The sequence below is a fragment of the Danio aesculapii genome, chromosome 23 (assembly GCF_903798145.1).
Source record: "Danio aesculapii chromosome 23, fDanAes4.1, whole genome shotgun sequence".
NCBI lineage: Eukaryota > Metazoa > Chordata > Actinopteri > Cypriniformes > Danionidae > Danio > Danio aesculapii.
Window position 1 is genome coordinate 19,768,733 of NC_079457.1, and position 14,644 is coordinate 19,783,376.

A 14,644-nucleotide genomic window follows, 5' to 3' on the forward strand; every position below is an offset into this window, starting at 1 on the left:
AAAAGATGACGACAATAAAGTAGAAAAAAGACCAAAAAGCAGACAAAAAAGAGGAAGACAGACAACAAAGAAAGATGAAAGACAAGTACAACGATAGACAAAAAAGACAGAAAAAAAGATGACAACAATAAAGTAGACAAAAAAAGGGACGATGATAAAGTAGACAAAAAAAGGGACGATGATAAAGTAGACAAAGAAAATGAAAAAGCAGACAAAAAAGAACAAAGAAAAAGATGACGAAAAAGACGAAGACAAAAGACGACAAAAAAGCAGACTAAAAAGAACAAAAAAGACAAAGAAAAAAAAAATGTTGATGGAGACAAAAAAGACAATGAAGACAAAGAAAGTAGCACATTTGAAATATATTATTATATTAATAAATGAATGTATTCGACAAAAAAACCTAACAAACAAAAAATAAAACATTACCATAGCTGCAGAAATGTAATCAAAATCAAGTGAAGATACCAATATTATTAAACAAGAATACAATTTAAAATAGTTATTTTCTATGGTCATTTACTTCTGTTATGGCAAAGCAGCCATTACTTTTCCATGTAACATGATTCTTAAGAAATCATTCTAATATGCTAATTTGGCCTTCAAAACAATTTTGGAGAAAATCCCAATCAAACAATCACAAGGACAGCATTGAAATGTGTGTAATTAGTCTAAAATGTAATTATGCATACTTTTCATCTAACTGTTCATTTAATTTAATACATTCTTTAGCTTTTTTTGTGCATAACACAATATTTCTTTTTAAAATGTTCACAAAATACTTTGACTTCAAATAAAAGCTTGCAGACTGCTTAAAGTACCACACAGAAACTATAGATTACAGCAGTTCACATATGAATAATGCACGTAACAATATGAAGTTGAATGATTCATATGGGCTAATCCAAGCCAGTGACGTTTCTATTGTTAATTTGTCCCATATTCCCAAACACTCACCTAATGTTGGCTGGTCCTGTTCCAGAGGAGAGGGCTGATCCACATCCATGGGTGAATCGTCTCTCTGAGCTGCTGGCGGCTCGGCAACAGAGTGCACCTCCGACTGAACCAGGGGAACCAAGGAACAGGATGAGATTCAGTACAATTCCCCCCGACAGAAGAAGAGACAAATAGAGTGAACAATGTAGGAGAAAACATGAAATGACAGTAATCACCGTCTACAACAAGAAGCAGTGCTAGAGACAGAGTATCATGCATCAAAACATACAGAAACTGGCAGGAAAGAGAGGGCTGAGATGGAGCTTAAAGCACAGAAGCATTGACAGCAGGCCAAAAATCAAATCACACACAAACAGAAAGCCAAAGACGAGAGAGGATCACAAAGCTGGATGCAACAATCACATATCTCGAACACTGGACTATACAAGCTGTGTGTGTTTAAAGCAGCACAATGCAGTGAGAAGAGAGGTGGAACACAGAGCTGCGCTTTAGAAAAGAGTCACTGCCAGGTCTCTAATGGCAGAATGACTAGGTTTGTCACTGGAAAACAACTGTGGGCTCGGTGCTTAATCTCTTTGAAAATGATATCCAGGTGGCTGTTAAAAAGAATTCAAGTAGGATTTAAACTTTTCATTTGAACTGCAAGTAAAATGTCTCTGTATATTTGGATTAGGGATGCACTAAAATATTCCAAAACGAAAACGTCTGAAAGTATTTTGCCGAAAACGGAAACTAAGGGGGGCTTTCACATCTGTGTTTCGGTTCATTTGGTCCAGACCAAGGGCAACAATTGATACATTGTAGCATTTTTCTGCCATTTTTGGGTCCTTTTCACACCACACTGATTGCTTTGGTCCAACCAGTTGAAAAGAACCAAAATGCAGTCATGTGACAATCCACATCACTCATTGGCCAGATGTTATTGAACGTATATCCTAAGCTGTTTTTCTATTGGTCAGAATGAACGTGCTGGAAAATGCCAATGGAACTCCGTCGAGTAAACAAACCGGCAGACACAGAATGACGCTTTTAGTATGGAGGGACGACTGGCTGATTGTGTCCCTGGTCATAGTGTACTATATAGTTAACATCACTTTAGACAAACTATACATTTCGAGAATGAAGCGAGGCTGCGGCTGGGAAACAATGTTTTAATGCATTGCAAATGGCAAAGGCTCATTGCAAGTCACTTCAGGAGGTAGCGGTGAATTAATTTAGCTAAACTGCGACTTGGTCCTCTTCTGGAAATATTACCAATGATCCATCAGGTAATGCTTTTCCCACTCTCTGTTTAAGGTAAACGCTGTCAACAAATATTTTTCACCACACGCCATAAGATGGGACAGCGCATCGGACTACGGCAGCTGGTTTAGTCCAAAACTGTTCACGGTTGGATCTGTTTTAGTTCAAATCATGTTCTCACCACAAAAGAACCGCTCCAGAGTTCGTTTGAAAGCATACCGAGACCACCTCTTCAAAGAGTACACTTTTTTGGTCTGCTTTTAATGCACACTCGAGAGCGATTGCTACATTCACACCTGCCCAAACAAACCGCACCAAGAGGGAAAATGAACTCTAGTGCGATTCAACCAAACTAAATAAGGCAGGTGTGAAAACACGCTAAAAATGCTTTGTAATAATTGTTTCTCATTTTATAAAAACAATGTCATTTTGTTAGACATAAAATTGAATTCAACTTATGTCATAGTGATTTTAAAAATACAAACTAATAAAATACACACATTTTACTGACAGTAAACCAAAGTCCAGGGGTGTCATTTTACCAGCGCTGCCATGACAGTAGAAGGAACAAATTTACTACATTGAAATGTCCTGTTGGTATGTTTTTTGAGCAGACTTAGTTTTACAGATGAACGTGCAGTTCAAGCATAGATTAGAAAATTTGAAAATTTGCATCCCTAATCATGATATTAGATGTGTAACCGGTGCTTGGCGACGTAAGAAATAATTTTGATGTATTAGGAAGGATTTTAATGGTGATATAAAAATAAGCTGATGGATCTAACAATTTATGTTTATGTATTCTACACATTAGCCAAGTAAAACAAGCACAAAGTATGCCAAATATTTGATTTGATTTGTGTTGAATGAAATGCATGCATACGGTGGACCAGAGCTCAATGCCATTTCTATTTTATTTTTACTCCAACCCCTTGGCCCTTGAAACGAAGTGTGAAGGGGAGGGACAAATTTACCCCTAAGAAATAGGACACCATTACAACACCCAGACTGAAGACGGCGACTGCTGTAGTTATTCCAGTTCCAATATTTTTTGGTAATCACCGAAGTATGTTGTTGGACTACTATACAGGATTTTTCATTATGATTATAGATAGCGAAATTGAGCATTTTTAAAATAATATATATTTTTTTTAAATGTATGACTACGAACGCTGTTATGAATATATTAAAACATGACTGTTCATTGTAAAAATTCTTAATAATACCAAAAAAAATACTTAAATTTGTGCATCTCCTGACTGCCATGTAGCCATCTTGTTGTTGTAGCTGGTGTATTCTGGGAAATTTTCATACCCCTTGGTTTCTAGTGTGGTCCTGGAAAATTTCTGTTTCAAGGGCTATCTAAGCCCTTTCCCTTACTCTACGCATTTAAGCTAAAGAGAATTGAGACACCCCTACCCCTTCACGTGAACGCGCAAAACCAGGGGTAAGGGGAAGAGCTAAGGGGGGTAGAACTGGGATTGGGCCTAGATGTCCCTTTTTCTAGGACAGTCTTGTATTTCTTAAAAATGACAGTTTAAATGGAAACCAAATCAGTAAGAAACGGGTCATATTTTTGGAAGTTTCAAAGCACACAAAAAAAACAAGTCAGTGATGACCCTGGCTGTGAGATATCATCATTAAGACATACACAGGGTATAATAAACAACATGGATGTGTGTGAGGGTGAGTACAGTCAGTAGCAGTCTGCCTGCTGTCAGTGCGGCCCATGCTAACCGTGGCTGCGCTGGCCGTGCCAGCGGGGGGGTTGTTGGTTGCAGAGGTACTGGGGGCAGACGATCCAGCCACAGCCACAGCAGCGGATGCAGCAGCAGCGGAAGAGGATGCAGATGAAGAGGGTGGGGGGGCCTGCTGTAGACGGCGTGCCCTCTGCCCCTCTCTCACCATCTGAATGATGGCGTCCGCTTCAGCCTCCAGCTGACGGACTGCAGCCTGAATACTGCTGGCCGAGCCCAGACTGGTTGAACCTGGAGAATAAATGGAGAGTGACTGACCTATAAACATAACAGAAACTCTCTGTATTGCTCAAAAAGACGAGACTCAATTGAAAGCTTCAATGTGAAGCGTGGAAATGTTCTTAAAGGATTAGAGGATGTCTCTTGTGTAAAAAAGAAAGTGACTTACTCAGTCGTCCTCCTGTCTGCTTGGCTTTCTTGTTAGCGCGCCGCGTGTCTTCTCTAAGCTGGATGATGACCTGCAGTACCCGCAAGAAAAACTTCTGCGTCGAGGTCTTGGAAGTGAGCGAGCTCATGCAGGGCAACTGAAGCTCCCGGCCACCTAACGTGCGCTTCTGAGCAGCAACAATCACCACACTCTCTGACCCGTCAAACCTGCAAACCAATCAAGTACCGCTATTATAATAACCCTTTATTTGCAGTTTTTAATCAAATTAGCAGAAGCTAACAGTATTTGATTCTGTGAACAGTAACTACCCCAAAAAATGAAAGCAGGGGATTGACAGAGGAAAAATTTTTGTTAATTTATTATTCCATGTACCGAAAGGGTTTTCGTGTTATGGTTCTATCTACAATAATCCTGCTTGAACATAAGATACATTTTAAAAACCCTTAAATCAAGCTTTTATATTGTAGTATAGGTAGAAAGATTCTCCTCACCTGCTGGTCATCTTGCCCTTGAGGCGTGTGGTGATGGATGGGTCATCATGAGAAGCTTCAGGAGACTGAGCATCAGCCCGTGCTCTTCTCTGCTGCTCTAGATTATACTCCCTCAACTCCGCTAGTAAAGTGCCTGAAAGAGACCAGATCCAAAACAGAGCGATTAAGCTTTTTAGTTTACGCATGATAAGCTCCAAATCAAGTAATTCACAACATTGGAATAAGTGATAAGGACACAATGATGGTGCTCTTGACACAATCATTTACATTTGTGTGATCAGATACAGTCAAAAGTCAAATTTCCTAACTGTTCCCTGATTCACATGTACTAAAAGGCTGAATTTCCATGACCTATCTACAATAACTTTAACAAGAGCAACAAGGTCATTCGCAACTCAAATGTTTCAATACTTCTGGGCTCATTAAGTTACATTTATTTTTAGCAAAACCAAACAACTTATGTTGCTTGAAATTGCAAACTAATTATTTACCACATTAGTTTAATATATTTCATTATCAGTTGACAAGCAGGAAAGCAATAAAATGGCAGAAAAAAATACAAACCATTACATAGGCAAAAAAGCATGGTATAGAAAAAAATACACTGTAATAAAAATAAAGTAAAACATAAAACAATTATCCATGATATCCCACAACTTGGAAAGAAAAACAAAAAAAGTTCCCTGACTTTCAATGTTAAAATTCCATGATTTTACAGAATGTCCATGATCAGTGGGAATCCTGTACAGTAATACATCAATGAGAATTTGATATTTAGGATCCAAACCTTTCTAAAAAAAAAAAAAAAGACAGTTCACCTAAAAATAAATAATCTGTCATTGTTTATCTAAACTCCACTTTGTTTCAAATATGTTTCCCTCTTCTGCTAAACACAAAGTCATAAAAAAATGTTGGAAATCGGTAGCCATTGATAGTAATTTTAGGTATTTTAGCAATTCTTTACCATTTAAGTCAAAAGTCCCTTTCACACATACAGACCTTTATGGAAAATTGCTGGTAATTTTGAAAATAGTTTTCTGGAAAGAGAAGTTGTAACATTACCGTAAATTTGCCAGAATGCTGCTCTGTGTGAACGCAAAAGGAAAATTGCTGGAAAGAGAACGTTCACGTATAGAACGTGCTGACGTAAGATGCCCACTCCAGCCCAATCAGAACATTCAGACACATTCACGTCCGCTCTTTATGAAAATAAAAGCCTTTGAATATTTTTCAAGACACACTTAGCTGCTAGATGTCAGCCAAATAACGTTTCTATGTTCCTTCTTGATGTGGAACTATGGAAAAATTATCTATAAAATGTTTATGATAAACCGTTGTTTGTTTATCTTCAAGCTTTGCTTCAGTTGCTTGACGTGTGTGCACATGAAAGAGTGCTTCGCTGAATGCCAGTACACACACATATGTACATCTCGACATGCGAAATTGTTCCTCCATATGTTTTCATTGAAGTTATTCGCAATACTTATCCATGTACAGAATTTGTAATGTAGTCAAATGTGTAAACAGTTAGCGCTTCTGCCTTTGGATGTCTCTGAGACATAAAACCATCAACAAAAGCCAGACCCCTTCTATGTTTACAAATACAAGCACAGCCATTTAGAGGCCCTTTCTGGTTAATAATGTCAGAATTTACTGGTATTTTGAAATGGATGTGTGAATGGTCTTTTCCAGAAAAATTACGGAAGGTCATTGCCTGTGTACATTTTTTTTTATTTACTAGTAAAGTCATTCTGGAAACTTTCCGAATATTTACCGATATCACTGTTTGAAAGGGGCTAAAGACTACCGGTTTCCAAACACTAGTTTAAATATCTTATTTTATTTCTAACAGAAAAAAAACTATTTTGCAGATCCTTTTAATGAATATCCATACAGAGATAGTAAAAGAATAGCACTAAAAAAGACAGTCTAAAAATTGAATACTCACCGATTTGTTTGCAGAGAGTGTATCCAAGGTGACGTGCTCCGCTGAGCAGAAGTCTAAGCACAGTGTCTCGGGTCGGTGCGTCCCCTCTGGACAGCTGCAGCAGGATGTTAGCCGCGTCCTCCAGACCTTCCTCCGAACACGAGTGGGATGTCAGCACCTGGACACAAACCACAGGGGGTAAACTAATCAGACTGCTGAGAGGGGTCAAAGAGCCTAGGGTGAGGAGAAGCAGTCGTAAGGCAACATATGTGTGTGCGCCATCATTAAATACCTCCACAGAGAGCTGCAGCTGCTTCTCCGTAAGTCCAGTAGAGGCCAGTTTAGATTCAATGTCCGTGATGCTTACTGCTGGCTTCAGTTTTCCTGTTAAAATAATTGGAGAAACATTTGAATACTGCACCATCAGAGGCCCAGTTGATTGGTCAGTTGCAGAATTATACAATATAACCTGAATTCAAAAATGTGTATTAAATTTGTAAACGTTTCAGGCTGGATTTCTTTTCAGGTCAATGCTATTCGTCTCTTTTAGAGCAAAATGTAGTTTTAATTGCAAAAAAGTCACAATAAGTCCCAAGACGACAGACGAGGGGAAAAGTATTTGTATCATTGATTTCATTGTATTATTTATTAGTAATTTATTATTATTTCTTTGTCTTCAAAAATTAAGACAACTTTTTGAGTAAATACCATGTTAGAGACAATGCTGTCTTTTCCAAACAAAGCTGGAGCTGATCATTTGTGGATATACAGAAGTTTGAAATATACTTGCGGTGGTAGCCAGATTGAAACACACATTTTACCCACATCACATAAATAGTTACAATATGCAACCAACAAAAAATAAATTGATTATTAAAAATATTTTATTTATTAAGAAACTCATGTTGGCGCAATAGCCCAGTGTAGGGATGCACCGATACCATTTATTTGGAACCGATCTGATCTCGCTACTAAAATTCTGAGTATTGATCGATACAGATCCAATCCCGATACTGTGCTGTTTGGTTTTTTTTTTCTAAGTGTAATACTGTTTCTATAGTTCTGGTGCTAAACTCAAATAATACATCTTTAGTAAAAATAACAGACCTATAGGCCTACTATACATGGCAGACCACACAACCCAACTAAAAACATGATACTTGCTGTAAACTGAACTACATTTGAGCATTGGTTATGACATTGATATGATCTGTTGTGGTCCAGCTTAGGTTTCCTTTTTTATTATTAAGATTTTTTTTTAATCTGCAATGGGCTACCACTATTGACACTAATTGTTGGTAAAATAACGAGCCTTTTAGCAAAGCCTAATATTTTCTTGCAGGTTTGACGGAACTAAACTGTCTGAGGCCAGTTTTACTTAATAATCCCTCGCCAAATCTCACCGTGAGTGAGATGGAGAATTCAAAACAATGGCCGCTTATATGCTTCAACGGCAAAAGACAAACTGGTCTGTTGAAATTATACGTAGTTTAAATTGTGAATGAATGGAGAATGATTGACAGGCGCAGCGGCGGGAAGCGCTGAACTGAACATAAATTTAACCACGTGAATATTCATCTGTGCTTCACAATAAACTATAGAATGGCTTCAGAACAGTTGGGATGTAGTAGGCCTACATGAAAACTTTCTATTGGCTTATAATAGGCTACCTTCATGGCTTAGTTGGCTTATAAACACAAAATATAGTGCACGCGCAAGATCGGATTTGGATCGGTACCAGCTGGCCGATACCCGATACAGCAAAAATATGCTGTATCGAACCAATAACCGATCCAAGTATCGGGATCGGTGCATCCCTAGACCAGTGGTTAGCGCGCTGACATTTGGTGCGGAAGCGCTCCGGGCATCCAGAGTTCGAATTCTGGCTCGTGGACCTTTCTTAATCCTACCCCCCTCCCTCTCCCTCCCATTTCACTTCCTGTCAAGATACTGTCTTGTCAAATAAAGGCAAACATGCCAAACATATTGTACAATAAAATACAGTTAATACTGCTATAAACTGTTTCTTTTCAATGGGTAAAAGTTAAAAAAAGACTATTGAAATAAAAAAGGAATCCACTTTTTCTCTTTTATGCTATTCCAGAGACATGTGCACACACTGACAGGTAAAATCTGCTTCTCTCTATCTCACTATCAAGTTCAGGTTGCTTTATTGGCATGACATTTTGTACAGTATTGCCAAAGCATTTTATACATGTATAAAATATGTAAAATATTGACATCAAATTAACAAAATACACAGCAAACGAGAAATAAATGACAGAAAAAAAGGAAAAAAAAACAGACAATACCTCCAAAAAATATAATTACAACAATAAAAGGTGTAGATTTAAAAAAGGCAAATGAGTTGATTAACCATTTCTAATTGTGTACAAATATTTTGCAGCCAATTTAGATGTCATTTCATCCTCTCTGAGTATTTAGAAAAGTTTTTCAGAGTCATTTAGCTTAAAGAATTAACTATTTCACATTTCTCTCATGACTACAATTAACCACAACTTCAGAAAGCAAAAGCCAAATCCCGGACGTTTTAGCAGATTTAGAAACCCCGACCGGATGAAAATAGATCTGTAGAGCACAGGAGTTTTGACAGTTCTCACACACACAGAACGAGCAGTATGAAACAGGTAAACGAGAGAAGATGTTCCACTACTTAATCAATTGCGGATGTTTTATTATATAGGGCGGATACAAAAAAAAATACAAAAAACAAAAACAAAAAAGTGTAAAAGGGTGATAATAATACATACACACACATATATATATATATATATATATATATATATATATATATATATATATATATATATATATATATATATATATATATATATATATATATATATATATATATATATATATATATAAAAAAAGAGTCACTAGAGATTCTTGGCCAGGCGTTAATATACCTGGGTAGCCTGCCCAAGTAAAGTCTAAGTGTGGGAAGCAATGTGAAATATTTCGCACGTGGACTAGAACTTTTCGGCTCTGATTTTATGACTGCAATTATGGACACTAGAGCTGTGCAATGACAATATATATTGTATGAATAAATTAAGGTCAATCGTTTCATTATGCACCATTGCTAATTGTGTGTTGTCACAAAATACATTGTTTACAGTAATACCTTTTCATAATTTATGTAAGTGCAATACAACTGTTGGCAATCTTTAAAGTTCAATGTTTACATTATGCATTATATAGCAATAATTTAGATATAATTTATTCATATTTATTTTATATTTCTACATTTTTAAATCAAACATTTGACGTTCTAAATAAAGTGCGAAATATGATCACATATGAATGAGTACATTTGAGTATACTTTGACATTTTTTCATGTTTTCAAATGCTCCATAAGAGACTCACCAGCAATAATGCCAGAGGCGGTGGTGCTGCCTGCAACCACAGATATCGTAGCGGCTGGCTGAGATGGCGTTGTACCCACTGTACCCTGCGTAGTGCCCGTAGCTGCCACTGCTGAGATGGTCCCTGACCCCGCTGTGGTTTGAGCAGCAGGTACAGACGGTGTGGCAGTTGGGGTCTGAGGCACTGGGTGGCTGGCTGGAACCTCCGTGGCCTTGTTGTCAGGCAGGGCGATGGAGATCAGAGACAGCAGACGTAGCAGTTTCTCCGTGAGGAGGGAACTGCGGCGGATCACGGGGTGGGACAGCATGTTCATCAGCTGGCCCAGTGGAGACGCCTCAAGGCTGAACAGCGCACCCTCTGTCTCGCCGGCACCCCCTAGAGGCACAGTCTTCATGGAGGCCTTGCCCTTACGGCTCACATTCATGTTGTCCAGCTTGACCAGGAGATCCCAGAAGTCGGTGGAGATGCCTAGGGACTGTGGTGTACCAGAGCATGCGCTCAGGGAATTGTGGATAGAAGTGAGACTACTTGGGGTAGCAGAGGAGTTACTCTGGCTGGTGCCACCTGACCGACAGCTTCCACTCATAGTCGGTGTTGAGCTGGCACAAAGACGAGTGTCCAACTCAGAGGAGGAGGAGGAGGATAGGGGATCTTTACAGCGTTGTTGAGTGAAGTGACTTGGAAATACCTACAGAAAGTAACACAGAGAGTGGAATTAATTGCTTTTCTGTTACTGAAAGCTTGTAATAAAACTGATTTAGATGATTAGAAGGATGTGACATTTATGCATGCTTTCCTTCCCTTCTTGGACACATGCTTATCCAATGATCAAAAAGATAAGGGTAGAAGAGCCATTCTACTGTTATGCAAGCGTACCATGCATATTATAGTTTTACATACAGACTATAAAATCTATTTTCTAAAACATTTCATAAACTAATATAATTGAAATGCCTTTATGTAATGATGGGGAATTGCAGAGCTCGTGCAAATACACATCATAATGATCAGCTGCCTAATTAAATAGTTCTTACAGCTGTTATTTGGTAACGTTGTAGATGCCTTTATGAGTACATGTTTTACTCACAGCTATTTTGAACAAGCATGCAGAAAGGGTCTTTGTGTACTAGCTTGTTTAAGTGGAAGTTATAAACAAAATGCATATTCTTCCTTGCTACTACTTCCTTACTGGTATCTTCTTTCTTTTAAATGCTGTGTAAAAAATGCAGGGTTCCACATAATTCCTTCATGTTGTCCCAACACAAATCGATTAATTAATGTTAACAGTTTTATTTTTAAATGAGTTGAACTACTCATTTATTTTTAAATGAGTAGTTTAAACAAGGAGCAAATACCATTTTTTGAGTGTGGTCATGAATAGACCTGTCACAAAAATCAATATATCGACTTATCGCACATGGGTATGATTTCAATCATTTTTGGTGATGCAATATATACATACATAAAATATGTATATATAATCACCCATACATAAAAATATATATCGCCCATACATAAACCAATTGCAGTGTTTCCTCCAGGATTTTTTCCAGCTGTGGCGGCAGGCCTTTTACACAGATCTTCCAACGTTATTTAAAAGGCAAATGTTGTAAGCTCAGTATTACAAGTCGAGATCGCCTTAATGTAATACGAGCATGCGAATCACTTTGCTTGCGTGCCGATTTCCTCTGTTCGTGCACAAAACTATAAAGGCTATGTCGTGTTTGCTGGCCTCAAACATTGCACAGCCCTGTCAATCAGTCAGTTAGTCAGCATGTAACCTTAAAGGGTTAAACGAATAACGCACAGCCCTATTACGGTTACAGAAAAGTTTGCTGTTATAATTCACTTAAATTTTTATACGTTTTGGTGCAATTATAACCCGCTATAAAAAAGCAGCAACAACTGAAGGCTTTGAATGAGAAGCATAATGTAGCCATGGCGGGAATGAATTTTGGTGTGGGGCTCTGCCATGGAAGAATGAATTTAGTGGAAACCATAAATTCTAGCGACATTTGAACATCACTGATTAGCATCAGCTGATTGAACATCTCTATCTGTATTGGATGTGTCAGTGTCTAGATGGTAAAAAGAAACACTATAGCACTTAATATAAATTACTTGAGTATATTTTCATGTGGGTGTCTGTCAACTGAAAATAGATCTGGTAGCAGATATCACATCCTGTTACTTTTTACCTTGGACTTTTTTGCTAACATTTATTAATATTTATTAAGGATATGCGTTAATATTATGTGTTCTACTGTAAGAGTGATTATATTATATTTTCATTCTGGCATTATATTATGAGTGGCATAAAATGGTCTTAAAACAACAATAATATTGTTTATCACAATATATTTTGGTGCAATATATCATACAACAAAAAAATAGATGATCGTGACAGGCCTAGTTATGAACTGTATCTGGCATTTAAATAAACATACAAGGTGTTTACTTTTCAAGGTGTTTGTCCATCACTACTCTTGACATTAACATAACCAATATATAAATTGTACTAGTACAGGCACAATAATCTGTCAGTTTATCCTTTTTGCTATTATTATTTTTCATAACAAGCTCTCTAAAATAGGTGCATGTGCTACTTGGCAAAATAATGCTAGCAAAAAGCCCTTTAATTAAAAGCACTTACAGATGATTTCACTACACAGCAAATACACCCTTTATATAAAAGGTGCTCTAGCTTACCTTGGCCAATTGGATGAGGGTGTCCAGTACATGTCGACAGACCACCGGTGCAGCCTGTGGATGGATGTGAACAGTTGACCCACCTCCCCCTGTACACGTCATTCCTGTTCCTGACACTCCACCTGCGAGCCCTCCTGCGCTCACACTTCCTCCTGCTGAATGCCTCTCTGCGTGTTTCCTGCCTGATGCCCGCTGGATCTGAAAGATGTTGGTTCTGCATCCCAGAGCTGCGTCCATTGATACAGACAGCCAGGAGAGCTGATTGGAACTCCGTGACTCCACCCTGTTCAACAGCTCCAGAGAGGAGGACGATGACGAAGAGGCTATAGCCGACTGGGAGGATGAAGAACAACCCTTTCCTCCACTGGATGAGCCCTGGCCTAGTGAGCGTTTGCCACGGGACTCCTCCAGGCGTGCAGTCTCCAGGCACAGCTCGCTCTCACTGCTGCGCTGCAGGATGGACAGGAGGCTGCGGATGACCCAGCCTCGCGTCTGAGAGTGATAGCACAAGTTACGCAGCACTCGGTGGAGGCGGCTGGTATTGAGCTTGGGCTCGTCTACAAACAGGAGCACAAGAAGGCAGGACAAGGCCTCGTGGTCCAACAAGAGGCGCCCCCGCAGGCGCAGGAGAGAGTCAACGTTTGAACTAGAGGGTCTAGAATTACAAATAAACAGAAGAAGAATTGTTTTGAATACGATATGACAGCTGTAAGAGTGTATATTTAAGCTCCTTCTACTTCCTGAATTTATTAAATCCTAGGATGCCAGTCAGAGGAAGGAAAGTCTAAGAAGACTAATTAACATATTATATAATATACTGAATTTATTACTAAATGAATAATCATTATGAGGGGAAGGGTTTTTAGTTTGTGATCTGTATTAAATCCAGTTTGAAGCCATAAAATCTTTAAATCTAGCGCACATGTATTCTAATAAACACAATTTAGCATCATTCCCTATCAAAGCTCACACTCACCTGCAGTGCTGGGTAAATTACTTTTAAAAAGTAATAGATTAGAAATGACTGATTACTAAATTGTAATCTGATTACATTACTAATTACTTCATGTAAAAAGTAATCAGATTACTAATAACTTTGAAGTTATTTTTAAAACATATAGAATATACAAAATAAACTGCAGCTCTAATTTAATATTCACTGAAAAACATTACAATGGGTTGAACACATCCGCTTGACATATTTAAAAGACTTTAAGAGTTCACCCAAAATGTAAAATTTTCTCATCATTCACTTATTCAAAATCTGTTTGTCTTTTTTTTAACATAAAAGAAGAAAACTGGATACCTGTAACCACTGACATCTATAGTATGAAAAAGCTCTGCAGTGTTTGGGTGTTCTGTGTTTGCCCGAGGTAATTAGTCTACCGAAATGTGTATGCTCCAAAGCTGATCGGTCAGTTTTTGTCACGTGACTCGTGGATTTCAACTGATGTGCCTGAGAAATGTGAGCAAAAGATGCGATATGTGAACGGCCCCATAAGCAGCTACACTTCTCTTCACATTCAGAGGATATCTGCACTCTATCCTGCACAAATGTTGAAGCGCCGTGCTTTTGGGCACCGGCGTTCTCCTTGGTGACGAGTATTGTCATAGAATGCTTTCTGTTCTAGTGCTTGAACAAGCTTTTGGTCGAGTTAATAGCAGTCGAATGTTGTTTAGACCGCATTGCACAGCAATGAAATCAAAGTAATGTCTGTATTTCCACTTGAAGCAGCAAGCACTCTGAACAGCAACCAATCAGCTCACGTTCTCCAGCAATTT

At 38.3% G+C, this 14,644-nt stretch overlaps 1 protein-coding gene across 7 annotated transcripts in view; it reads right to left on the minus strand.

The window, feature by feature from the left end:
* Window positions 1–14,644, minus strand: part of huwe1 (HECT, UBA and WWE domain containing E3 ubiquitin protein ligase 1) — a 76,308-nt gene that overhangs the window by 11,675 nt on the left and 49,989 nt on the right. For 6 of the 7 annotated variants that reach the window (XM_056448910.1, XM_056448907.1, XM_056448908.1 and 3 more), the window contains 8 exons: window positions 12,863–13,517; window positions 10,154–10,841; window positions 7,055–7,146; window positions 6,784–6,940; window positions 4,836–4,968; window positions 4,345–4,550; window positions 3,937–4,187; window positions 958–1,060 (listed from right to left, as the gene is read on the minus strand). In XM_056448910.1, the coding sequence (XP_056304885.1) occupies window positions 958–1,060; window positions 3,937–4,187; window positions 4,345–4,550; window positions 4,836–4,968; window positions 6,784–6,940; window positions 7,055–7,146; window positions 10,154–10,841; window positions 12,863–13,517 (2,285 nt within the window). The remainder of the gene's footprint in view (window positions 1–957; window positions 1,061–3,936; window positions 4,188–4,344; window positions 4,551–4,835; window positions 4,969–6,783; window positions 6,941–7,054; window positions 7,147–10,153; window positions 10,842–12,862; window positions 13,518–14,644) is intronic. The other variant, XM_056448911.1, reaches the window with a different exon arrangement.